General features: G+C 40.5%; 1 protein-coding gene across 1 annotated transcript in view; it reads left to right on the top strand.

The window, feature by feature from the left end:
• SH3GL2 (SH3 domain containing GRB2 like 2, endophilin A1) overlaps positions 1-26,869 on the top strand; it is a gene marked incomplete at both ends in the record, with an annotated part of 198,299 nt that extends 171,430 nt beyond the window's left edge. The window contains 6 exons of the mRNA XM_079706501.1: positions 17,733-17,876; positions 18,793-18,926; positions 20,812-20,970; positions 22,514-22,617; positions 24,454-24,584; positions 26,670-26,869. Coding sequence (XP_079562627.1) covers positions 17,733-17,876; positions 18,793-18,926; positions 20,812-20,970; positions 22,514-22,617; positions 24,454-24,584; positions 26,670-26,869 — 872 coding nt within the window. The remainder of the gene's footprint in view (positions 1-17,732; positions 17,877-18,792; positions 18,927-20,811; positions 20,971-22,513; positions 22,618-24,453; positions 24,585-26,669) is intronic.
• Between the last annotated feature and the right edge of the window lie 261 nt (positions 26,870-27,130).

The raw sequence follows: 27,130 nt of genomic DNA, 5'->3' as shown, positions 1-27,130 counted from the left end.
GTATTAGTATCTCTTGCTTATAACCAGGAACAGTGAAATTGGGGTAAACCTTCTCTACTCAGCAGAGCTACAGTGAACCCTGTCCTTTTATCCCTTTGACAACACATGCCCTTGCATTAATTAGTAGGGAATGATAATAGATTCCATCACAGAAGAATGCAATTCTAATTTTTTTATCTTCAAAAAGAGGCTATATTTTCACATCTAAATATCACTTTTGTCCTCTCAATTTTAACAATGCTTGTTCACAATATTTGTTGTATTTAGTAATTAACTTCCCTATTGAAATTTAATAACTTTCTACAAGAAGGGAGAGTAAATTACCTTCTTGTTTTCCTTGAAATATCTATTTGATCTTTTAAAAAAATTCTTGTTTTTGTAAAGACCCATACACAGAAACCAGATCATTAGGAAATAGTCTGGCTGTAGTATTCATTCTTGTAGAAACAAAACTGAATAAAGGAGGAATTAAAAAAAGAATAAAGGTAAAATCTTTACATTGGAGGTTTAAAGTAAGACCTATTGGTTTTGATCTCCAAGAGGGTTTTGCAAAGGATGAGTTTCTTTGGTTTTGAAAATTTACATTAAGGTTCTGTGTACACTGGGATAGATACCATGTACTCATTTGCAGGTGACTTAGTTCACTTATCCTAGTGGATTGTAGTGCATGTATGAGAGGTTGTTAGATTTGAAAGGCATTACAGACATCAGGTAAGCTGGTCTTCTTAGGTTTGAGGTGAGGAAGCAGAGGGTTAGGTGGCTTGCCCAAGGTCGCGCAGATGGAGAGACCGCCAGTCTCCTAACTCTGGTGTAGCACTCATCCTGCTTCCTGAGTCACAGCATGTATCACACTTCCTCACCTCTGCATTTTCAAACACCTAACAAGTGTAAGTATAGCTAGAGCTCTGCATCTTCCTGCTGACATGTCTTAATTTGACCTATTTTAATGAGGAAGTAATAAAGCAGCCAGAGTCAGAGTGGCATTCTGGGAGGAAATCGGGTTTTTGAGACATAGCTAGGATTCAGTTTTTGCTCAGCTTCTTGTTGCTGTGTGTTCTTGAGCAAGTACATCATTTCTTTCTGCTTCATTTTCCTTATCTGTAAAATGGAGAAGCTGAAGCTGTCTCTCGTATTTTGGGGAGGATTAAAGAGATGATATGTGTGAATTACACATAGTAGATATTTCTGAAATGATAGCCATAAGATGAAATGTCATCGTGATCTTCAGTTATTCAGATATTTCAGGGCTCTTTCTAAAATTTCAGACCAGATGGTAGCATTTATGAAGAGTAGTACAAATCATTAAGCATTTGTCTGCGAAAGCTCTCTGCTCTTTGAGGCAGCTAGGTTTGTTTTCTGTAAGGTAGATAGAGATGAGAAAGGAATTAAGTCCCTAAAAGAAGTGAAAGGTTTCTGAAAAATGTATTCCCTGTCTTTGGCCTTCCTTGATGGATGCTAAGTCCATTAGGTTTCCCCTCTCAGTCAGAACATGAAGATGTGACTTGGAATGCTGTGGCCACATCTTCTGCCTGAGTGTGTCAACTGCCTTCATCAACACTAGCCAGGGTCGGGGTGGCTTTTATTCTTCCCTGTTGTGACAGACAGATGCCCTGTCACTATGTTTTTTTATTTGAAATTTCCCAGTTGAAGAGAGAAGGAAGCTACTCTTGAGAGCATTATACAGCAGTTTAAAGCAGGTTGTACTTTTTATAATTTACAGAAGGTCTCTTGCCAAGCACTCCTGTCATGATCATTTAGCGTGGAAGAGAGAGATGAGGTGCAGACTCATCACTCATCCCTGCCCCCTTGCAGCAAACACTCATTTTCACCACCCTGTTCCCCTTCACCCCACTACCTGTGCTCAGGTTTGTGCTGGGCCTCTTCATTCCAGCTTTCTGTTCCACAAAGACTGCTATAAACCTTGATTTTGAATTATAGTTAATGAAGCTAAAAAAAAATAAATTAAATTAAATGACATCAGAACTGTCTCTCCTTTTTTTTTTTTTCTTTCACTTAGGAAAAAGAGCGCTCTGTCTTTTGCCATCACTGTCTTTGGGATCAACCCCTCTTTAGAAAACACCACTTTTGCCTTGTCCTCAGAGGCTTGGGATCCACTTGTCCTGACATTTCACGGAACCTTTCTAGAAAAGCAGTCTCAAGGGTTTTCCTACAGATGTCTGTCAGAACCTCATCGCCCACTCATATGAGTGTGCTGCAGCCTGTTTTAGAGATGTAAAAGGAAAACTACTGTTTTTTCCCTACACTCTACGCACAGAACACTTCTGACACTAGATGAGTACGTTTTTCTCCCCACACCAACCAATTCTCTGACTCTACCAGGGGGTCATACAGTTCAACTCAGTTCTGACACTATCTACCTGGAGTTGGCATCAGGTAAGGGCTCAGTCGCACAAGACTGCTCCATTGTCAGATGCCTCTGCTGCTTCTGACCCCCTCCTTGGGTTTGCTAATTTGCTAGAATGGCTGACAGAACACAGAGAAATGCTTATTTCATGTTTACTGCTTTATTATAAAGGAAGCAGCTGAGGAACAGCCAAATGGAAGAGATGCATAGGGCAAGGTATAGGGAAGAGGCTTTCGTAAATGTGAGAGAATTCATTTCTATTGTTGAAAGTCACCCAGTTTGTGATAACTTTGTTATAGCAGCCCTAGGAAAAGAACACAGACAGTAATAAAATACTTATTTAAAATTGCTCCAAAGTCCCTGCAACACTCACTTTCAGGGGGTCTTTATTGGCCCAGCTAGCCAATTTGTCCCACATGGCTCGATAAGGCGTCCCCTGACATAGCATTCACTTAGGAGAATATTAAGGTAGGAAGCACAGCATGCCAGCAGGGCAATGTCATGCATTTTCTTCAGTGGGGGTTCTCTCGACAGCGGTCGGGTTATTTCTGGCTCCCCAAGGGAGTCTAAACTCTGGTTTTGCCTCCTAGTAACTTATGAGAACTTGGGCAGATTTTCCAGCCTCCCTGAGCCTCTGCATCTTCACCTTGTGGATGCAACCCTCTCTCCACAGTGGGAATGACACAGTGAGACCCACAGCCTGGTGGTGGTGGTGGTGAAGATTAAGTTTAAATGTTTATGTGCATCACAAAACTACTGTGGGCTGAAGATGACAGGCCCCAAAGAGAAGAGGGGTCCGGGGCTCCCTGGAGGGTCTACCTCCAGCTAACATTAGGAACTTAATGCACATTTGCTATTTTATGTCATCCCTTTAAGCTTCTAACTCAAATTAGTGTTTTCTAAATACATAAGGTTTCAAAATGTGAAGATTTTAAAATCTTTATAATCTTTAGGTCGCATGCTTTCCAACTTCTTAATAATTATCCGCCAGACCTTGATCAGCCTCTTTTTCTCTCAGAATATACTATCTAATCTGCTTCCCTCATAATTAATTCCTCATTATGCCAAATCTGAGCTAGTATCTTCCTCAAGGTTCTTATGAGCCCTGTCACACACAAACCCTTCTAGAAAACTGTGTGGCTAAAAAGCCATTAATGAACTCTCTTTCTGTGTGTTGTCTTTGGAGAAATGTCTATTTAGGTCTTCTGCCCATTTTCTGATTGGGTTGTTTGTTTTTCTGTTGATGAGTTGTATGAGCTGTTTGTATATTTTGGAAATTAAGCCCTTGTCAGTAGCTTCGTTTGCAGATATTTTCTCCCATAGGTTACCTTTTCATTTTGTTTATGGGTTTCCTTTGCTGTGCAAAAGCTTGTGAGTTTGATTAGGTCCCATTTGTTTACTTTTGTTTTTATTTCTATTGCCTTGGGAGACTGACCTAAGAAAACATTTGTATGATTTATGTCAGAGAATGTTTTGCCTATGATTTCTTCTAGGAGTTTTATGGTGTCATATCTTTATGTTTAATTCTTTAAGCCATTTTGAGTTTATTTTTGTGTATGGTGTGAGGGTGTGTTTTAACTTCATCGATTTACATGCAGCTGTCCAACTTTCCTAGCACCACTTGCTGAAGAGACTTTTTCGCATTTCATATTCTTGCCGCCTATGTTGAAGATTAATTAATCATAGGTGTGTGTTTTTTTTTTCTGGGCTCTCTGTTCTGTTCCATTAATGTCTGTTTTTGTGCCAGCACCACACTGTTTTGGTTACTGTAGCTTTGTAGTATTGTCTAAAGTGTGGGAGGGTTATGCCTCCTGCTTTGTTCTTTTTCCTCAGGATTCCTTTGGCAATTCTGGGTCTTTTATGGTTCCATGTAAATTTTAGGATTATTTGTTCTAGTTCTGTAGGAACTGTCATAGGTAATTTGATAGGGATCACATGAAAAGATGCTCAACATCTCTACTTATTAGAGAAATACAAATCAAAACTACAATGAGGTATCACCTCACACCAGTCAGAATGGCCATCATTAAAAAGTCTACAAATAACAAATGCTGGAGAGGGTGTGAAGAAAAGGGAATCCTCTTACACTGTTGGTGGAAATGTAAATTGGTGCATCCACTATGGCAAACAGTATGGAGGTTCCTCAAAAAACTAAAAATAGGGTTGCCATATGATCCAGCAATCCCACTCCTAGGCATATATACCCAGATGAAACTATAATTCAAAAAGATACATGCACCCCCTGTGTTCATAGCAGCACTATTTACAATAGCCAAGACATGGAAACAACCTAAATGTCCATCAACAGACGAATGGATAAAGAAGGTGTGGTATATGTTTATATACAGTAGAATACTACTCAGCCATAAAAAAGAATGAAATAATGCCATTTGTAGCAACATGGATGGACCTAGAGATTATCATACTAAGTGAAGTCAGAAAGAGAAAGACAAATACCATATGATATCACTTAAATGTGGAATCTAAAATATGATACAAATCAGCATATCTACAAAATGTAAACAGACTCACAGATATAGAGAATAGACTGTGGTTACCAAGGGGGAGTGGTGGAGGAGGGAAGGAATGGGAGTTTCGGATTAACAGAGGCAAACTATTATATATAGAATGGATAAACAACAAGGTCCTACTGTATACCACAGGGAACTATTGATATATTCAATATTCTGTGATAAACCATAATGGAAAAGAATATGAAAAAGAATATATATATATATATATATAACTGAATATATATATATATAAAAAATGGAATCACTTTACAGAAATTTACAAGCACAACATTGTAACTCAACTATACTTCAATAAAATTTTTTTTTAATGTTTATGTAAAGCTCCTGGCTGATGGTAACACCAATTACAGCTAATTCCCACCTACCAAATATAAAACCAGAAGAAAAAGAAAACTTGTGGAATTTTGTTTTATCTTGATTTGGGGGGGGATTTTCTTCCCCTTCTTCCTTTTATCTAATGGCCTAGACTTCAAGATTCCAGGTGTTTCCTTCTTTATTATGACTGAATAATATTCCATTTTATAAATGTATGTATACACACCAAAAAATTGTATGATCTCACTTATGTGGAATCTAAAGAAACCAAACTCATAGAAACAGAGCTCACATGGGTGGTTGTCAGAGCTGGGGGGTAGGGGGAGTGCATGAAATGGGTGAAAGTGGTCAAAAGGTACAAACTTCCAGCTATAAGATAAGTAAGTTCTGAGGATGTAATGTATAGCTTGATGACTATAGTTAACAGTACCATATTGTTTAACTTGTATATTTCAATACCATATTGAAAGTTGGTAAGAGAGTAGATCTTTAAAGTTCTTATCAGAAGAAAAAAATTGTAACTGTGCGAGGGTGCATGTTAACTAAACTTCCCATAGTGATCATTTCATGATATATGCATATATCAAATAATTATGTTGTCCACCTTAAACTTATTCAGTGTTATAGGCCAATTATATTTCAGTAAAACTGGGAAAGAAAAAAAAAAGATTCCAGGTGTTATCAGATAATCTACCCTCTTTTGGTCTCAAGACCCATATATTTAGTTATATGTTTAGTCCAACCTTGTGGATATTCTGTTAGACTTTGTATTTGCTGAATTTGAAACACCTCTATATTTCCTCCCCCAAGTCTCTTCCTCCTTTGTTCTTCATCTCAGATTTTTATCATCACCTACCCTGGTATTCAGTCTAGAGATTGGAATGCAATGTTCTCAAACTTGGTGTATGTTAGAATCACCTAAGGGACTTTAAAGACTGTAGCTGGCCAGACCACAAGGCAGACCGGTTACTCGGAAATCTGGAAGTGGGACACAGGCATCAGGTTTTGGTTTTTTTTCCTGAGCTTTTTATTGATCTATAATATACAAAAAGTATAGTGCTCAAATCATAAATATATGGCTCAATGAATTATTACAAACTGATACTGTCATGTAAAGGTACCTAATTTAAGAAACTGCACATTGCTTCCCTTCCAGATGCAAGCTGTCCTGACTTCTAAGACCATATAGTTCTGTCTAATTTAGACCTTTGCTTAAATGGAATCATAGAGCATGTACTCTTTAGTTCTGCCTCCTTTTGCTCAACTTTATATTTGTTTTGCTGTGTGTAGGTATAGTCCTTTCATTCTCATTGTTGTCTAGCGTTCCATTGTGAGAATAGAGCACAATTTATTTGTCTGTTTTCTCACTGATACACATTTGGGTGTTTCTATTTTCTGGCTATTTTGAACAGCCCATTTTTGTATATGAGTCTTATGCACATTTCTGATGGATATATGCCTACAAGTGGAATTGCTGGGGCACAGGGTATAAGTCTTTTCAGCTTTTGTAGATAGACACTGCTAAATTGTTTTCCAAAATGTTCTACCAGTTCTTGCTCCCACCAGCAGAAATTGAGAGTTCAGGTTGTTCTGCACCCTCTGAACACTTGATATTTTCTGAGTTTTTTTTTTTTTTTTTTTGCGGTACGTGGGCCTGTCACTGTTGTGGCCTCTCGCGTTGTGGAGCACAGACTCCGGACGCACAGGCTCAGCGGCCATGGCTCACGGGCCCAGCCACTCCACGGCATGTGGGATCTTCCCTGACGGGGGCACGAACCTGTGTCCCCCGCATCAGCAGGCGGACTCTCAACTACTGCGCCACCAGAGAAGCCCTCTTTTCTTTTTTTTCCACTTTAACCATTCCTGTGGGTATGTTGCAATGTGGTTTCATTTGCATTGGCAAAATAATGAAGTTGAGCCCCTTTCAGATTAGATATTTGAATATCTTATTTGGTGAACTGTCTGTTCAAGCCTCTTGCACATTTAAAAAATTGGGTCATCTTTTTCTTAAAGGTTTATAGGAGTTTTTTCTTTTTAATATTTTGGATACAAGTCCTATTTTGGATATGTGTATTGTGAGTATCTTAACATTTTTTTGGTTGCCTTATTTTTTTTAATTTGTTTTTTTAATTTTTGTCTGTGTTGGGTCTTCGTTGCTGTGTGCGGGCTTCCTCTAGTTGCGGCAGGGGCTACCCTTCATTGAGGTGCATGGCCTTCTCATTGTTGTGGTTTCTTTTGTTGGGGAGCACGGCCTCTAGGTGCATGGGCTTCAGTAGTTGTGGCATGCAGGCTCAGTAGCTGTGGCTTGTAGGCTGTAGAGTGCAGGCTCAGTAGTTGTGGCGCACAGGCTTAGTTGCTCCGTGGCATGTGGGATCTCCTGGGCCAGGGCTTGAACCCATGTCCCCTGCATTGGCAGGTGGATTCTTAACCACCGTGCCACCAGGGAAGCCCCATTTTTTGGGTTGCCTTTTAATTCTTTCTAATGATTTCTTTTGAAAGATAGAAGTATTTAATTTTAACACAGTCCAGTTTAGAAATGCTTTTTTTATGAATAAGTGTTTGTGTGCCCTATTTTAAGAAATATTTGCATATTCTACAGGTCATGAGTGTGTTCTCCGATATTATTTTCTAAAAGTTGTACTGTGTTTCCTTCCATAGTTAGATCTGCAGTCCACTTAGAATCAATTTTAGGTATAGTGTGAGGTAGAGTTGAGTGGATGTTTTTTCTTATAGAATCTCGTTGACCCAGTACCACCTTTGAAGGAATCATTAGTTTTAAAACCTCCCCAGGTGATTAATGGGCAGCCAGCCACTGCCCTAATGCCATCCTAGATGCCCCTCTTCTTTCTCCTCACATTTAATCAGTCACCTGATTCATGCTACCCACCACAGGACTCTAAAATTTCTCTCTTCTCCTATTTCCTTAGGACTCATCTATTACAGTGTTTTCATAACCGGTTTCTCTGTCTCCAGTGGCTTCCCATTTTAGGAAGACCCCCTTCCCACTTCTCAGTTTCCCTAACTTGATGATAGGAATCTTTTTTCCAAAATCTAAACCTCATATAATTTGATTTAAAGCCCTTTTGAAGGTCTAGATGTTAAATAACTCTGTCAGAAACCTTTGATGGGAGACTCTAAGCTCCTTAGCATGCAATTCAGGGCCCTTCACAGCCTGGTTCCAACTCTGTGGCCTCTTCACATTGTTCTGTTTGGCCTTGCACCTAAGCCACAGACACTGTAAAGTTTCCAAATGCACCAGGCATTGTTATGTGCCTTTGCTCATAGTCGCCAGATGCCTGGAATGGCCCTTCCTACCCCTCTGCCTTTACAGCTCACTCTTCCAGAAACCCAGCCCAAGTGTCACCTGTTTCATGACCCTTCCTGGCCTTACTCTCCTAGCAGAATTCATTGCTCAAGTCTGTGGTGTGAGTACATTGTAACCTTATTCACAGTATGGCCCGAGTCTGCCTCAGATCACGGTGAATGGAGGCACTCTCTGACTCTCCAACTAGACAATAAGCTCTTTGAGGACAGAGACTGGGCCTTGCTTCTCTCAGAGTCTCTCTGGCATAGTCCCCCTCAGGCAATGAATGTTTCATTCATTTAATCACTGAAAAAAATCTTTAGAAAGCTGATTTTTTGGTAAATACCACTTCACTCAGGGAGTGCAAATTCATATTTTTTCTGTATTGGGGGATACATAATTGTTTTCCAGTGTCACCTATGTATTGATTTTTATTGATCTTTTTTTATCCCCTTAGGGCTTATAATTTAGCCTAGGAACCCTCTTTTGTTGGGAGAAATGAGAGCCTCTATCCTGATTCCAGAGGATTGTGTGATCAGCTTCTTATCATTTTCCCATAAAGCAGTTTTTCATGGCATAATTGAGAGATGACGTGCTTCCAAAGAGCCAGTGTTAATAATGAGTGAATAGAAAATGGGGTCTCACCCTTGTGCACTTTAAAGAAGTGGAGTCAGGAGAAATGAAAAGGCCCAGCATCCTCAGAAATCTTAAAATCTCGTGTATGTAAGGGAAGCACCAGCCAGATTGCCATCAGCATGGCCTGCTCTCCCAAATCATCCTATCAGATAGCAGAGTTAGTGTGTAATTAGATCTTATCAGCAGCCTTTTGCTCCGTTTTAGAGCACAATAAGATTGTTGTGCTTTTGAACAGGGAAGTCTTTTCTAAGGATTAGAAAAAATGATATATACAGAAAATTGTATAAAAAAACAAAACTTTTAAATGAAATCATTCACCCAACAGTTAATAAGTAAGCACCTGCTGTATGCTTGGCCCTTTGCTAGAATTCAGTAGGGTGTAGTTTCCTAACTTGTATCAGGAAACAGACATGCAGAAAAGAGAGAAAGTATCATGTGAGATATGATCAGTGTATGTACAGGGCATGGTGGAGACATAAAATGAGAGAAGGGTCACGTATACTTGGAGGCAGTAGAGGTAAAGGGTAATTGGGAAGGACTGTAGAAAAGATGTGCCTGGTGTTATGTTGGGCAGGTAGACAGAGAATGGGGTCATTCCAAGAAGAGGGACCGTTCTAGCAACTTCAGGAAACTGCTGAAGTTTTCTACGGCTGAAGGCCAGGGCATGCTTTCTTGGAGAAGTCTTCTATCTAAGAAGAACCACCTTAAGTAGGGGAACTTGGAAGAGTTTTAGGAATTATCCAACTGTCTCCTTTTTTTTCAACTTTTTATCAGTGAAGAACCTGAGACTCAGAGAGGTAAAGTAACTCATACAAAATCACACAGGGAACTTGCTGGCATGTCTGATACTCATAGAAATAGCCAACATTTATTGAATGTTTATCATGTACCAACATTGTGACATACATTATATCATCTAATCCTTGCATCATCCTAACCTTACAATGAGGGGGAGGTACCATTTTACAAATGAGGAAACTGAGGCCCAGAATCATCCAGCAAGAAATATAGCCAGGATTTGGTCTCAGACAGTCTGACTCCAAAGTCTGTGTCTTAATCCCACCTTGTTAAACTGGCTGTCCTTTCTGGTTTTATTTCCACAGTTAGCAGCTAACTCCTACCTACAGAGCTGCAGAAATTTATGTCTATCCTGAAAACAGAGTTGCAGAATTGAAATATTTACAATCATTTTTATTGACTTACTTTCAGGGCTCGATCAAGGATAAATCATAAATTTTTGTCAGTTTAGATATTGGACCATCAGCCACTGTGTCAGTCAGAGTTCAATAAGGGAAGCAGAGACATGATGGATACTATGGACTAAGAGGTTTATTAAAGGAACTAGAGCTTGTACAGTTGTAGGAAGATCTGGGTAAATAAAGGCCAAAAAAGTAGAGTTAAGGATCAGAGAAAGTTCACTGACCAGCCCTGACCCAGGTAAACAAACTTACAGGAATCTGGAAGGTAGGCAGGCCCAGCTGCTGGAGCAGCACTGCACAGGGCAGCGGGCATGGAAGGCTGTGGAAGACTGTTGTCTCTTCAAGTTACCACCTCTGTGAGTTTACAGCAAAAGCTCTGTGGTGGGCCTGGGGGCACTCTTGCTCAGCAGAATCAGCATTCAAGAAGAGCTGGGCACAGAGTATGAAATCGAGGACAAACTGGAACCTGTTTTCACCTCAGCCTTCAGAGCGTATGGCTGCTGCTTCACCTTCGCCTCCCAAATTTGCACAGCCTCACTTTGGACCAATTCTAGCTTGGAAACTTGCAGGGGAGGGGTTCTGGGAAATGTAGTTTCCCATACAACCAAGTTGACAGTGGAACACTCCACACAAACTTCTAGAAAGAGAACATGGAGGGTAGAAATGAGTGCTTTCCCCTGTCTCCAGTGCCTATGGTGTGTGTCTGTGCTCGTTGCTCTTTTGGCTGTTTATCACTGAATCCTGATAATAACTTTCAGAATTAAATGATTTTTCAGGGGTACACAGCTAGCAAGATTTGGAGCCTGGATTTTTACCTGTGTTTGTATGAACCAAAGCTAATGTTTATTGTAATGCACTATGCTGTTTTCCATGACAGACAAGACCTAATGGTCTGTTTTCCTGTTTGATCATTTGGATTAAGAAATAATTTTTTTTTTTTTTTTTTTTTTACACTAAGATTTAGCAGAAGTGCTGGGTTTTCAACATTCCCGGTTAGTTACCATGCTAGTTGCTTAGGAGAGACTGAGCAGTGACTCACAAGGACACCACTTTTAGGTCAAAGGAAAATAACACCATTTGGCGGTGTGAGGAGAGCTTCTGTTTTACTCTCCGCAGAGCTTTGACTTCCCTTTGGCTGTGCCCAGAATTAGAAAGTTCTTCAAGGGATGGTACAGATTATGCTTTAGAGTCCAGAGCTGATACAGATTGAGCTTTGACTGTCCCTGTTTCTCTTCCTGAAAAGATAGTACCAATTTTTGAGGACAAAAAAGAAACTGCTCCCCTCCCCTTTTTAACAGAAGACAAAACAATGGAAGCCCTTTGCGGGAATAAATTAGCTTTCTTGGTCATCCTAATTTTACTTCCTGCTGTTTCAGTTCACCAGATACATTTCTTTCCAGAAACCACCTAGATGTGGACTCATCAAGACCTTGCCTCTGATGGTTTTTTCCTTGATGGCATTTCACCTGTTAACCCTTATTAACTTTTCTCTTCCTAGCCAATTCTCTTTATACCACTGAACATATTTTTCAACAGAACTTTTGGTGGAAAGACCCTTGAGGTTAGAGCAGTGTCCAGATTGTGAAGATACTGTGAGTAGTTATGCAGTTCAGCCACTAAATTAGGTCTACTGATGGAAAAAGAAGTGGGAAATATGTTAAATTTAGTACTTCATAATGGAAGTAATATATGCTCATATTATTAAAAATATATATATATATTTTAAAGCTTTTTACAAAAAACAGCAGCCCTCCTGGAGTTGCTTCCCCCATTTCCATTTCCCAGAAGCAACACTTTCAAAACCTGTTTGGCTGTTTCTTTGGTTTTTACTTCTGTCTTGAAACAACATGCTAATGTTGCCTTTGCTTAGTTTTCCAGTTTTAGGTGTTTCAGTTTGATTCCCATTTTAAAAGATGAGAATTGTTTGCTCTTTTCCTGTTTTCCCATTCTTCCGCATCTTTCCCCTCTCTCATTTTTCCAGTATGTTTATAGCATAATTTATGTTGGATCAGTATTCAGTATTTACATTTTATGCCCTTGTAAAACTTGTACAGATCTGAGACATGCAGAATAATATGGTTATATTTCTTTTCTTATACAACCTTTTTGTTTTTCCTGGAGTTAATAATTGTTTTAATTTTCAGTTTCTTAACTTTTTGTGTACCTTTCACTGATTCTTTCCCTAACCCTCTGCCACAAATATGAATTTCCTGTCAATACATTGAAACGTGCCAGGTGTCAGTCATCTTTCAGATACGTATCTGATGCTGCATTCTAGATTGGTTACTGTCTTAGTTTGGGTCCTCCCAGAAGTAAACCATGTACATGGATGTGAGCACAAGTGGTTGATTTAGAAGATGATTCCAGGATGATCCAAGATGATTCCAGGATGATCCAAGATGATTCCAAGATGATCCAAGATGATCCCCTAATCCTGTTAGGGGATTAGAAAAGGGGAGGAGGCCAATGAAGGGTGCATTATAAAGCAAGGTACAGTAGTGGACAACTATAACCTGATTCCAGTGGGGATCATGGGGAGCCTATAGTTCCCTTTAGCTCATGGCTCCGTGAGCTGCATGCACCTGGTTATGTATAGTGTCAGCTACAGTTGGTGCTCAATGCCTGATGCACAAGGACCATCTTGAGATCTCCCTGTATCATCATTTTCACCTCTTTTCTTACCCTGGATCCCTTTTTCTAGATCCCTTATCCTGTCCCTTTTCTCAACTGACACCTTTGTTTTGGTAGAATGAGTCTTCCATTGACCTTGGGAAGATAAATTGAAATCTTCCTTGTGTATTTGAAAATGTCATATGTTACTTTTATACTTCATTGATAATTTGAATTTAGGGTTATAGGTTATTTCCTCCAAAAATATTGGAGTCATTGCTTCATTGTTTTCTGAGGAAATTTCTCATGCTGTTCATGGTTTTCTCATGTTCAGTGACCTTCTAATACTTGATACTTTGTGTGTAGCCTATTTTTTCCTCTCTGAAAGGTTTTAGAACTGTCTCTTTGTCTCCAGTGTTATGAAATTTCATGTTAATAGTCCTTGGTAGGATCCTTTTATCCATTGTCCTGGGCATTCGATCGACCCTTTCAATCTGGGAACATGTTTGTTAGTTCAGAAATTTCTTGAACTTTTAAAAAGAATTTCTTCCCCTTCTATATCTGTGTTCTTTCTTTTTGGAGCTTCCATTATTCAGCTGTTAGACCTCCTGGACTGATCCTGATTTTATGTTTTCTTTTTGATTTTTTTAATCTCTGGTTTTTTGTTCTACTTTTGGGGGGATTTGCCTCAACTTCATCATCTGTGCTTCTATTGATTTTTTAAATTTGTATGTTTTATTGAAATTCATATTTAAAGTTAAATTATATTTTAATTTCTAAGAGTTCTCTGTTTCTTTTTTATTTCATTGATAAAGTATCTTAGACACCTAAGAATGTTAATGATAGTTATTTTTCTTTCCCTGAGTTGTTTGTTTTTTACAATTTCCTTGTTTGTTTTGCCTCTCTCATGTTAGAAACTTTCTTCAAAGTCTGATGTTAGTGGCTAACCTTTTCCTCTTAGGTGTAGGACAGTAAAGCTGAGTCAAGGGAGGGTGCTTATTTACTATCATAGCTTCATTCTAGGGTAATCAGCCTGAAGTTGTTGCATTGGGTGCTTCCAGCTGTGAATATCTGTAAGTCTCTTCTCTTGAGTTGGTTGTATTCCCCAGAGAAGAATCTTCCAGTCTTCTGCCCAGAGGGTTCAAACCTGACTGCCAGTTCTCTAGGGCAGGGCTCCCCAACCCCCGGGCCGCGGACCGGTACAGGTCCTCGGCCTGTTAGGAACCAGCAGGAGGTAAGCAGTGGGCAAGCCATGGAAAAATTGTCTTCCATGAAACCAGTCCCTGGATCCAAAAAGGTTGGGGACCGCTGCTCTAGGGGACCAGTAGGGGAAGTGCGCTGGCAAGTCTCACAGTTCACAGTCTGGACTGGCCCTAAAGCCCTGTTTTCAGTATAGGTCAGGTAGCTTCTCTCTGCAGAAGAACTCTATTAGATTGCTACAGTTTTTATTCTTCATAAAAAAAAAACAAGTTTTCTAGTTCCCATTCTCTGTTACGATTCAAAAGGCTGTCAGTCACCTGAGCCAAAAGATATGAACAGAGTCTGCTTATGAAAACCACTGCCATGACCGTCTACTAGTTTCTAAGATAGTCTATTTATTCGTTTATTCTTTCCTTCAGCAGTCAAGGTTAAACATCTCATGCGTGTACAGCTTTATGCTAATCCTGTCTGGGAGATACGCAGAGCAGCATACCAGTATCCTGCTTTCATGGGCCAGGGGAGAGATTGCTATTAGGAAGCTGTTTCTGCAGTAAGCCCAGTGGGGGCAGGTTGAACTAGAATAGCAAAGGTGGGAAAGTAAAGATGGGGGCTTAGAGAGATTGTAACAATTTGAAAGAAAGGCTAAAGCTATGGCAAATATAAAGATAATGTGAAGGACAGGAGTTAGGTCCCTTTAGAAGAGAAGAGAAGGGTCCCTAGGGGCACATCTAACTTGGTGAAGCTATCTAGCCCGAGATCATATTATAGGAATTCTAGTGTCTTAAATTTGTATTTTTCCAGGCTTCCTCTCTGTTTCTTCAAGTACTGCTTTTTAAAAAATATTTATTTATTTATTTATTTATTTGGCTGTGCTGGGTCTTAGTTGTGGCACGTGGGGTCTTTTAGTTACGGCATGTGGACTCTTAGTTGCAGCATGCACGCAGGATCTAGTTCCTTGGCCAGGGATCGAACCCAGGCCCCCTGCATTGGGAGCGTGGAGTCTTAACCACTGGACCACCAGCGAAGTTCCTTCAAGTACTGCTTTTAAGAATCATTTAAAAATAATTATGTTAACACTTAAAAATGGTTAATTCAGACATCTGATGATGTTTTTCAAGAACACAGAAGTTTTTCTAATCCAGGAGTCTTAAAAATAGTTAATAGCTGTGAATAAATTTAAAAGCTGGTCTCTTCAAATATATGAATCAATAAGTATTTTAGATGATTTGAAGAAATAAGCTAATAGAATATGGTTTTCTTCCCCCTTCTCGTGAAAATGTAGAACACATTCAAGATGTTCCTAAGTAATTAATGGAAGAATTGAACAACATTGAAAATGATAAATTTGAAAATCAGCCACAGTATATTAAACTGTAACAGTTATTTCAGGTAATTGCTTACCAGAAGACAGCTCTTAGCAGAACCAAGATCTAAGCACAGATCAGTAACCAAATTTGTAAAAGGAATAAATCTTTAGAGTGTAAAAACAGGACTTGAAGGGATTAACCACTGTGTGTGTTTTCATTACTCAGTTTCTTTATCTCCATTTATCTTCTTTCCTTCTGTTCATTTGGTACCTCTTACTGTCTGGTGTCTGCTTATTTCAGTTTTATTTGTACTAATGTTACTCCTTCTTTGTGTTTCCCTGGTACCTTGTGTGTATTAGCTATTATTGCATTTATCACATTTGTTGCCACTGTTTACGTATCTGACACTTCACTCTACTGTGAGCACCTTGGCAGGGACTATGTCTTTCCTGGATTTCAGATATGGCTTATTGTAGAAAAGTCTTTGAATATATACCCTAATTATATCATTCCCCCCAAAAATGTGTCATCTTGTGACATTTTCAATTTTTTAAATTTAACGTGTATGATACACTTTTCTATGAGAAGCAAAGTAAAGAAAATGTGAATTTTACATTTTTTCCAGGTACCACCAGGCTTTACATCTGTTAGCATGACTAACTGCTACTCATTATGTGATTCTAAGCTTAAAGATATTTCTCACCCGAAACCTTCTTTGCGATGCCCACTCCTACAGACTAGGGTGATGCTATATACTTTCGTGACTTGCTGTAATCTCCCCACATGACACTTAGTATATACACTTCACTCTAATTGCTTTTAAAATAGACGCTACCCTCAGTTCACTATAAACTTCATAAAGGCAGAGGCCATAGCTGTCTTGTTCGTTATAATATCCCTGGGACAAACTTGGGAGGGTGACCTCTCATAATAATTCTCTTTGTCTGCAGATTCGACCTTTGAAGCCCAAAGTTTAAATAAAAACCTATTCAAAACAAATGTTCAAGATGAAATGGCAGACACTAAATGCTGGAAGTGTGTGCTTTAGCTGTAATTCTGTCAGGGGTTTCCAAGCAGATGGAATCCTGGGCATAATTCTAGGTTAATGTACATTCCCAACTCTGATAATGAACCTGAGAAACCGTAGTATCCTAGCATCAAGTAAATCATTGTCTTTAACAGTGTGCTAATAAACCTGTTTCTTCCATGAAAACTGGATTTGCCTTCTAGGCATCTTCTTTTATAAAAGCAAAAGCAAAAAAGAAATTGAAATGCTGTCTTTGTGGCACAAAACTAATTTTCAGAAGCAGTTACGTGTGAGAAAAGTAATTGTCTTTTTAATGAACATAATATTTCTGTTCTTCATGGGGCTGTTTACTGTTAGAATCTTAGTTGAGAAGTGATTTTGAAAATTATTTTATATGTGGTGTAAGTGAAACATGGCATAAGGCCCACACTGCAGGAGTTATCAGTTAATTTCCTACTTCAGTCCATAGGCTCCTAGAATTGAAATAAAAGGTAGAATCCTAAAACTTCGAGATCACATAATCCCATAGTTTTTGAAGTGCTTTCTGTGGGCCACCCAGATCCACAGAGGGACTGAAGGGCCACAGCAATGAAGAGAGTATCAGAAAAGGCACAGGAGTAGAGAATGGACTTGAGGACACGTGGAGGGGGAAGGGTAAGCTGGGACAAAGTGAGAGAGTGGCATGGACATATATACACTACCAAAGGTAAAATAGATAGCTAGTGGGAAGCAGCTGCATAGCAGAGGGAGATCAGCTTGGTGCTTTGTGACCACCTAGAGGGGTGGGATAGGGAGGGTGGGAGGGAGAAGCAAGAGGGAGGAGATGTGGAGATATATGTATATGTATAGCTGATTCACTTTGTTATACAGCAGAAACTAACACACCATTGTAAAGCAATTATACTCGAATAAAGATGTTAAAAAAAAAGTAAAAGAAAAAAAGAAAAGTCACAGGAAGACGGGCAAGATGGGATCTTCACGTGGAAGAACTTTGCCTTTTCTATTAAATTCCTCTTGAGATTTTGAGAGAAAGGGAGAGTTTAGCGATTAAAAGAGCAGGTATGTGTTTATCTGTGGACCAAGCTGCACATATTGCAGATGAAAACATTGGTGGAGGGGCAGTTTTCGGTAGCTGAGCTGGTTTAGAGACTGGTGAAGGCCTGACTCCCCACCCAGCCATGTCCCTCCTACATCACATTGCCTGCTTTGAAAGTCTCTTATCTCTTTGTCTCCAGCTTCCAGAGCTAAACTCAGCATGATCAACACCATGTCAAAAATCCGTGGCCAGGAGAAAGGGCCAGGCTATCCTCAGGCAGAAGCACTGCTGGCAGAGGCCATGCTCAAGTTTGGAAGAGAGCTTGGAGATGATTGCAACTTCGGTAATGTATGCTTCCTCACATTTTCATTTTTCATTTGTCCATGGGATTTTAGTGCCACTAAGAAAACTCTGTAGGAAATAATCCAAACCATTTTATATTTTGATTCTCAATTTTAGGACTTGTCCACATGGGCCCCAAATTTGTTTTCAGAGTTGTATCATCATTTTTGGTGTCATTTGTCTTAGGAATTTTATTTAGTTTCTTTTTTCCTAATGAGATCCCATCATTACAGTAGCTGGGTGACACATCCAGATGCCTGGACATTTACCACTGCACGTGTCTGGCGGTAACTAGAGTGTTGAGACAGAGGGAACTGTCACAATCAGCATGAGTCAACACCCCACCCCATGAGCTTTCTCTTTGCTCCCTCCTCTTCTATATAGGGTACCTAATTTGACTACCCCAGGTGAATTCCTTCACCCCTCTCTCCTTTGACCCTCAGCTGCCATACTAACCACCTTCTGTTTTCACTGCTTCACAATGTGAGGTCGCAGCAAATGACTGTCCTTCCTGATTGAGCCCTGCTCTCTGTTCCCGGTATTTGCTTTTGCTGAATGCACTGGCCTTAAAGAGGTCTCCTCTAAGGGAAAGCAAGCACTTACAAAGGAGGGTAGGGAGCTGCCAAATTGCTTTTTAAAGGAAAAGCAAAATTTTATGTTCTTTATAATAAGGGGTCTCTCTAACACCCATTGGGGGCATTGAGTCTATTGTACTCAGTGAACTTTCATGTACTGTCTCAGGTGGAAAATACACTGATCTCCAGAGGGCATTATATGCTGTCTGTTGTCTTGGTTGTCTTCAGAAGACAGACAGTAATCCCAGGTTTTTCGTCTGTGATGGATGCTGTTATTGCAAGTGCATTTCACCTTCACCTTTGTTCTTTAACGAGTACAAGTGCTTAGTTATCCCCTTGCAGGCCCAGCGCTTGGTGAGGTTGGGGAGGCCATGCGGGAACTCTCGGAGGTGAAGGACTCTTTGGACATGGAAGTGAAGCAGAACTTCATTGACCCCCTTCAGAATCTTCATGACAAAGATCTGAGGGAAATTCAGGTATCTGCAGCTAGTTATTTGGGAAGTGGGCAGTTGGAATTGTACAGATGCAGGTGCCCTTCTCCTTTGGGAAACATTTTTTAAAGCTTACCGTGCATGTTGTCAGCACTGAGCATGTGAATTGCAAAACAATCCAGCATGATAAATCGAGAGAAACCAGAAATGCAGTACTTTTAGCCCCAATATTATGATAACTGTGCCACTCCTGAGTATTACATTTGACTTCTCCACGTTCAATTTTCAAGTTTTTTCAAGCTTTTTTCTCCATGAGGGTAATATCCTTTCCCTGATAATATACAATTTTCTTTATTATTCTGTGGTTTTCTGGGGGTGATTTCACCTTCTAAAATGCTAACTGTACCAGTTGTTAGCTTAAATACATAATTATTCTATTACTCTGTAAACATGTGTTTTCATATTTTCATAATGTTTTTTAGGATTGAGGAAGAACCCAACTATCCTCTTTCTAAAACATGTAGAAGAGTTTAGCTATTCCAAATAATAAACCTCAACTGGCTTTACCTAGAACTAGGTGTGTAATATTTGCTCATTCATTCTTTTAACAAATATTTGTTGAACTTGTCTGAAATTTGATTTTCTTGACTGTAAAATGAAGTGCCATAACGTGAAGTCTCCCTGATCTCCTTATTCTAGCTTAAATCTCCTTCAGCCCTACCACCGGCTCAAGGTCACACAGTTAGTATGTGGCAGACTCACTCCAAATCTAACATGTAACCCTGCCTCCAGTACTCTACCCTGCAGCTGACTGCAAGTTCAGATGTTTTAAAAGAATATTCCTTCCAAAGATACACACATTTAGTTTGGATCAGGGCATGGATTGGAGGCAGGGTGTACGGTGGGCGGGAAGGTCGAGGATATTCTTCCTCCTTCCTTCTCATTTCTTCACGACTCCCAACTCTGTTTCCGTTTCCTTCCCTTTTACCCCTTGCACACCCAGGATCAAGAAAAATCTAGCATTTCCCCCGCCCCCATTAGTAGCGAAACACTGCTGCTCACAGGACAAAAATACTTTGTAGCTTTCGGAAACTACTTTCCTACTTGGTCAGTGGAGGTGTTGGACAAGGCTGGGCAGCCACACACCAGGAATGTGTGCATCTGGGGTGATGCCAAGAGGGATTGATGCGCAGTGTATGGTGTTAGGTCCTTTCCAAGTTAGGTCTTATGACTAAGTGTCATCATCTGTTAGACGGGAGACTTAAATTAATCCATGATTCTCCTAAAGCTACATCAGTCAACTAGGGTAAGTGTTGAGACATAGATTCCTAGACCTCAGCCCTGGATATTCTAATTCAGGTGATCAAGAATCCATATTTTTAATAAGCATCTTAGGTGATTCTAACAGACTGGATTACCTCAAAGATAACTCCTTTCCAGCACTAATGTTCTATGATATGAAAAGGAAGAATACCATGCTGTCTCACTCATTTCAAGGAAAGCATTTTTCCTCTGCCTTCCCATGAGATACCATTTCTCTTGAAGATGGGGACATGTGAGCCCCATATACCTGTGCTTTCCAAATGTGTAGGGTGTGTACACACATTCCTGGCTTCTGTCATGGGATGGAGAGGGATATATTCCATGTTAGCTTTGACCCAGCAGGGGTAGAAAATAAAGGGTATTGGAATTTCCCACAATTTCTTTCTTGCTATTAATTATTTTTAAAGATGTTTCCCAACATAAATATTTTAGCATTTGGAAGCGTTTGCCCCAGTGATGCAGGTTTCTTTATTTTTCTGGTGACATGATGTTTTAGAACTTAGCCTGTCTTATTTTGGAAGATAATAGGCATGATGGGGAAGTGAGCTGTAAACAGGCCTTTTCGGTACGTCCTTTCAAAGCATATTCCTGCCCTTGACTTTTTCAGCATCATTTAAAGAAGTTGGAGGGTCGACGCCTGGACTTTGATTACAAGAAGAAACGACAAGGCAAGATTCCAGATGAAGAGCTACGTCAGGCTCTGGAGAAATTTGATGAGTCTAAAGAAATTGCTGAGTCAAGCATGTTCAATCTCTTAGAGATGGATGTGAGTGACTCTCCTGTGGTTTTTAATTTAGCTTTGGCTTTAAGGCACAAGATTAATGTGTTAAAGGGTTATGTAATTTAAAAAAATGTTAATGACTGTACTATGTGGCGAGAACTTCAGTAGATGGTTATTCTTTTAAATTATTTAAAATTATAAAGTAGTCTGAGAAATGATGAAGCTTTTTCTATATTCCTATAGTTTGATTTAACTAGATTTTTGTCTGCTAATGATCTTAAAGTATTATAAATAGTGGGGAGATAAAGAATGTTTCTGATGATCTGTAGAAGTCCAATAGCTTAAGCAAATACTCTGTTGAAATGTGAAATGTAAGGCAGATTGACTTCAGATTAAATAAGAATATCAGTCAAGTAAAATGTATTCAGAAGTGAGTGTCCAACATAGGTTAAGATGGTCTGTATTTTGAGGTAAAGTTGACATTTTCTTTCCAAAGATGATTTCAATTGAGATTGACGATTGTCACATAGATGCTACATTTGGGACATAGATGAGATAGTTTAAAAGTTGCCTTCACATTTCCAGAGTGCTGAATTACTATTCATGGCTTTAGAACTTACATTCCAACAGCTCATGTCATAAAATCTGTTAACCAGCTTTCCTGTCCTTGCTCATCCCCACCTCCGGCCCCATCAGTTGCGGACCAGCTTCTGCCAAGATATTTACAGAGCCTTTATGTACTTATCACACCCCCAACTGGTGACAGGGGAGGCAAGTTGAACATATCCAGACTTTCACACTATCCAGAGACAGTGCCAGAGTGTGTGTTTATGTAAAACAATGTGTCCACCTAACTACTGAAGAGGAACACCGTGGGGATGAGGGTGACCCGAATCACAGTGTCCCTTCCCTTCACCCAGAACCCTACCCCACCCCAAAACCCGTGGGGCAGCATTGCCTCTGTTAACTCAGAGGCCATTATTCAGCTGGATCACAACACAAGACTCAACATGAAGAGTAACCAAAGATGCTTAGAATATTAGAGCTGGAATGAACCCAAGATGTCACTTGACTCAACCCTTTTACATTGCAGATGAGGGTCAGAGAGAACAAAAGACTTTCCATCGTACCACACTGTCTCCCATAGTGCTTCATGTGAGAAATCAATATCCACATTTTTATTAACAGCACTAATATTGACTTGGCATGAAGGCATAGAGAGCAAAGAATGTTCTAGTCAGTGCATCTTCTGTCCTATAGGAAAGCAATAAAATAAGCCAAATCCTAATCAGAAGGTTGTAGCTAAGCATGAGACTGTTTGATGAGAGTTATGTCATCTTCAGGAGGATTCTGCCTAAAGTTTCTTCTCATAGTGCTAGAGTTTCCAAACACAGGGAAGCTTTCTTATCCTTAATCAGTTTGTAACCTGCAAAACTATCTGTCGGTCAGCCTGGCTCACCACACAGTCACGGGCATCACTGAGCACTGGTCCGTGTGTCCGGGGTAGCTGTGTCCTGTGGACTGGGCACTAGCAGCTGGTTAAGGACAGTAACCTGGTAACTAAGGTGTGATTCCCGTTCCTCTGCAGATCGAACAGGTGAGCCAGCTGTCTGCGCTCATCCAAGCTCAGCTGGAGTACCATAAGCAGGCAGTCCAGATCCTGCAGCAAGTCACAGTCAGACTGGAAGAAAGGTATTTTACAGTTCCCTGCATTTTCCATTTCCATTTTCTTGCTATGAAATGGTGTATAAAGAAGTGGAAACATTAGAATACATTCGAAGAAAAACTTCCACCAAAATTCCTGCTGATCCTACAAAGACACCTTATGGACCATTTGTTTTGATTTTATATTGTCTTGGGCTTTGTTTTACTTTGTTCGGTTGAATCTAGTCTTGTGTTTATGAGAGCTAAATACTTAGGGAGTATTTTGGATGCCACAGATGGGACACCAGGACTCTACTAATGATAATGGATGTGATTTGCTGAGCAGCTATTCTGTGTGGGTACCGAAAGTGTATCATCATCAATCATATAAGAGCCCTGTAAACCAAGTATTGTTAGCCTCACCTAACGGACGAGCAAACTGGGGCTCAGGGTCACACAGTGGTGCAACAGGGGTTCACGTTTAAGCATAACCTATTGGAAAGCCTGTGTCGTTCCATACCTTGTATTTCTCTGAATGGTGACGAGGTCCGTCAGAGGGAGCTGCTTTCTTATGTCTGTTCCACCTCCTCAGATGGGCCTCACAGCCAGGCTGGGTGGTTTAATTCATGAATGAGTCTCCCTGGAGCTGCAGGACACAGCCTGCACAGCTGTACGCGGTAGCCCTGTGCTGTATCATATGTGTTATTTTAGTTAAACTGAATGCATGTACATCAAAGGATTGCTGCAGCAGCTTTTATTCTCAGCTCATGGCCAGAGTCGACTCTCATAGCTGATGGTATGGCTATAAATGCACAAGGCAGCCTCCAAGTACGGTGCTGTATTACGGGAAACGACCTCACCCGTTTCCATCTGGCCAGCCTCTTCCTCTCCTCAGTATCTTCCTTGACTAGTGCTTGGATTGTTCATCTTTCCTCAGTGCACCCTTGTGGAATTATGTGTAACACTCTGAAGCCTCTAGAATGGTTTAAAACCATGCACTTCCACGTACTAAAGAAATATTATATGTCTTTGTGACATCTGTTGAGCATGAAGGCCACTTTTCTTTTTTTCCTCTGAAATATGTCCAAAGCCACTGTCATTCTACAATCGCCATACCCTAAACTCCCCCCCACCCTTGCAAATCTGCTGTTCACTTTGCTTCGTGAACACCTGAAGCTGTGGAAAATACTTCCAGATGTGCAGGATACATTTACTGCCTGTACCTTTCCACCTTTCTCCTGTCTCCCTTGGATTCGCTCCCCCTTCTTCTGTGCTGTTCCCAGAGCACACAGTATTTCCCCCTTTCCTCCCTCCATACCTTCTCAAGCTCTACAAGAAATAACTTTCTTCTGGAAACAGCTGTTCATCTAGAAATGACTCTTACCTATCTTTTACCTTTTCTCCTTAAACCTTCTCCAACTTCCCCATGGACAGGTAGACTCCTCACCACCCCCAGCTCCACCCCTGGGTTCCTGTGGCATTTTGTCCTATCTCTGTAGCAGCACTTACTACAGTTGACAGTAATCAGTTGTTTATGTTCTGTTTCCCCTCCAGGCCATAAGCTGCTTGAGGGTAGGAACTGTGACTTATTCATCTTTGAGTTCCTGGCACCTAGCACCCTGCATACTTGCAAAGTGAGCTCTGAGTAAATGAGGGAGAAAGTGAGAGGAAGGATGAAGACAGTGAGGGTATAACCACAGAGGGTGTGACCACAGCACTAAAATGGAGACAGACACAGATAAGAAAACTAAGGGTCCTTTTCAGATTCCCCATACTCCACAATGGTAGGTTGGTGGGTGACCTAAGCATTTTCAGGATTATATTGCTTTTCTTTTTCTTCTTAATTGGCTGCATACTCTACCCCCCTTTTTCTTTTTAATGCAGAATAAGACAAGCTTCATCTCAGCCTAGAAGGGAATATCAGCCTAAACCTCGAATGAGCCTGGAGTTTACAACTGGGGACAGCACTCAGCCCAATGGGGGCCTCTCCCACACGGCCACTCCCAAACCTGCAGGTAAGGAGCGGAGGCCTGCAGAACCCATTCCCCGGGCCTGGGCACACCCCACTGACACTCTTCCAGAAATTCTAGGAGCAGTCCAATCTGTGTGCATAAGGAATCCGCTATAATATATTTCTTACAGGGTGGTTTTGTCGGGTAGAAACTCTTAAGGGAGTTCCTTCTTGTCTCATTGATTATCTCTTCCCCTCCTTTACTCTCTCTCCTCTATAAAACTTTCTTTGTAAGTCCCTTTCTTCTCTCACTGTCCATCATCAGCACATACTTAACTGTTCTAACAAACACATTTGATTTTGACCCTCCTTTGTGGTCTTACAATTACCTTAATATGTGAGCTTAGTTGTACAGATGTCATCTTTTCTTCCTGTTATTCTGCTTCCGTGATCCCTGCCTGCATGAGGAATCATGCTCCTGGGCAGTGTGTGCCCACGTACACTTACTTATAACTCACGGACAGCAAGCTCCAGGAACTTGCTGAGCTGGATTTCTTGAGTCACAGAAGCATGTGGGTGAATATATTTGTAGATGAATATATTCTGAGTCTCAGCATCTGCTAGACTTCCCTCCTCTCCCCACCCTCCAGCCAGTTCATCGTGCTGTGGTAAGAGGTTGGTACAGTGAAAGCTAAAACTTATTTTCTATCAGGAATATTGATGTATACCCAGTAATGTATTCTTTTAGGTGGTACCACCGCTCTCCACCCCCTACACACAGATCAGATAAAAACCTGTGCTTGAAATATATTCAACCTTGGTAATCTTCTTGGTTGAAGAACAGGAACTATCTTCTACTGGATATGGATTTTAAGGATATGCAGCTTTCTCCTGTTTTCCCTGCATCCCCAGTGCCTGATGTTCTACAGTAGGAAACATAGATGCTCTCAGGAGACCGTGAAGGAAAAAAGTGAGGTGTGTGATGACAGTTGGAGTTCTCTGCTCCTTGTGCTTAGCTCTGCTGCTCAGAGCCCTCAGTGTGCGGATAAACAGCAGTGGTTTTTAGAAGTTATCTGGTTACAAGGACTAGGCATATAAATTATAGGTAACCTGCTTCCCCCTGCTCAAAAACCAATCACATATTTCACTTTTCTTTTGGAGACTCATTAATTTGCTTTCTCTAAGTAAAAAAAAAAAAAAATTCATTGTTCCCCTTCAAAGCCATCTAGATGGCATGGAGCTGTATGCACTTGTCTGCGTCGATATACATGTGTGTGTGCCTGCTGTGTTAATATATTTGCTCATTTAACATAGATCCCTTTTAAGCTATGATCCCATCCTTCATTATTTAACTCAAGGAAGAATATATTATTTTTTCTATGCCGTAGCTCTGATGCACACCTCATATTTATATATGCATTATATAACGCAAAGGTGTAAATTATATCATTTTTATATAATCTCATTTAATAGCCATAGTAGTACTGTGAAAAGTAAGTTCTACTGTTAGTTCCAATTTTAGACAAAACCTGAGAGCAAAGTGCCTTATGCAAGGTCACAGAGAGTAAGAACACTTGAACCCAGTGTTTTATATTGTTTTATTTTTACTACATTACAGTGGTTTCCAGAGGCTTGGGGGGGGTGTCTTTATTTTTTAAAAGTGAGAACTGCATTGTTATTCTGAAGTTGTAAAGTTTTGTCCGTGTAATAAACTCTATTATTTCACATGTGCAGAGATCTTAAAGTGCTAGCATGGGAAGAATTCTGGCCATGCTTCATTTTGAACCTAAATCTCATTAATACTCCTTAAGTCATTGGGTCTCCCATCTCTGGGCATTGTTAGCAAGGCCAACCTTGATGAACTGTGTTGTACGTATCACAAGGATAGATGTGGCCAATTTTTCATACTGGAAATAGAAACAGCAATTCAACAACTTCAAGAAACATGAGAAAGCTTCTGAAGACTGCTAGAGGGCAAGGTGCCGTGCAGCAGACACTGGGGACCAGTAGCAAGAGGAAGCTTCAGTGGGAAGAGGAGTGAGGGAGGAACCAAGGGGGACAGCAAGCTGGGCAGGTGCAGCAGGAGGTAGATACGTGCATTAAATTCCCCTTGTCTTTCTGTGTTCTTCTCTCCTGCTCTTACTCCCAGGTGCCCCAATGGATCAGCCCTGCTGCCGAGCTCTGTACGACTTTGAACCTGAAAATGAAGGGGAGTTGGGTTTTAAAGAGGGTGATATCATCACACTCACTAACCAGATTGATGAGAACTGGTATGAGGGGATGCTCCATGGCCAGTCAGGCTTCTTCCCCATCAATTATGTGGAGATTCTGGTTGCTCTGCCCCATTAGGATGTTATGCTGGCTGGCTCACCTCTTCTTGACCCAGATAGTTAAGTTTAACCACTGCTTTGGTAATGCTGCTTGCAACACATCCCAAGTGCAGGCTGCAGTGGTCCAAGTCATCAAGCCCCACTGAGTATGTTTCGTTGACTTGTGTGATCCCACAAGAGTCATGGTGATGGATGGTATCTTCTTAGCCTGGTGGGCATGGCATGTGCTTTTTAAATACCATCTGAGACCAGCCGGAAGTCACAGAACTGCTGTTTACAC

Source organism: Hyperoodon ampullatus, assembly GCF_949752795.1.
Source record: "Hyperoodon ampullatus genome assembly, chromosome: 6".
NCBI classification, from domain to species: domain Eukaryota; kingdom Metazoa; phylum Chordata; class Mammalia; order Artiodactyla; family Ziphiidae; genus Hyperoodon; species Hyperoodon ampullatus.
The sequence above is the reverse complement of the archived record's forward strand: the minus strand, read 5'-3'. Positions and strand labels throughout refer to the sequence as shown.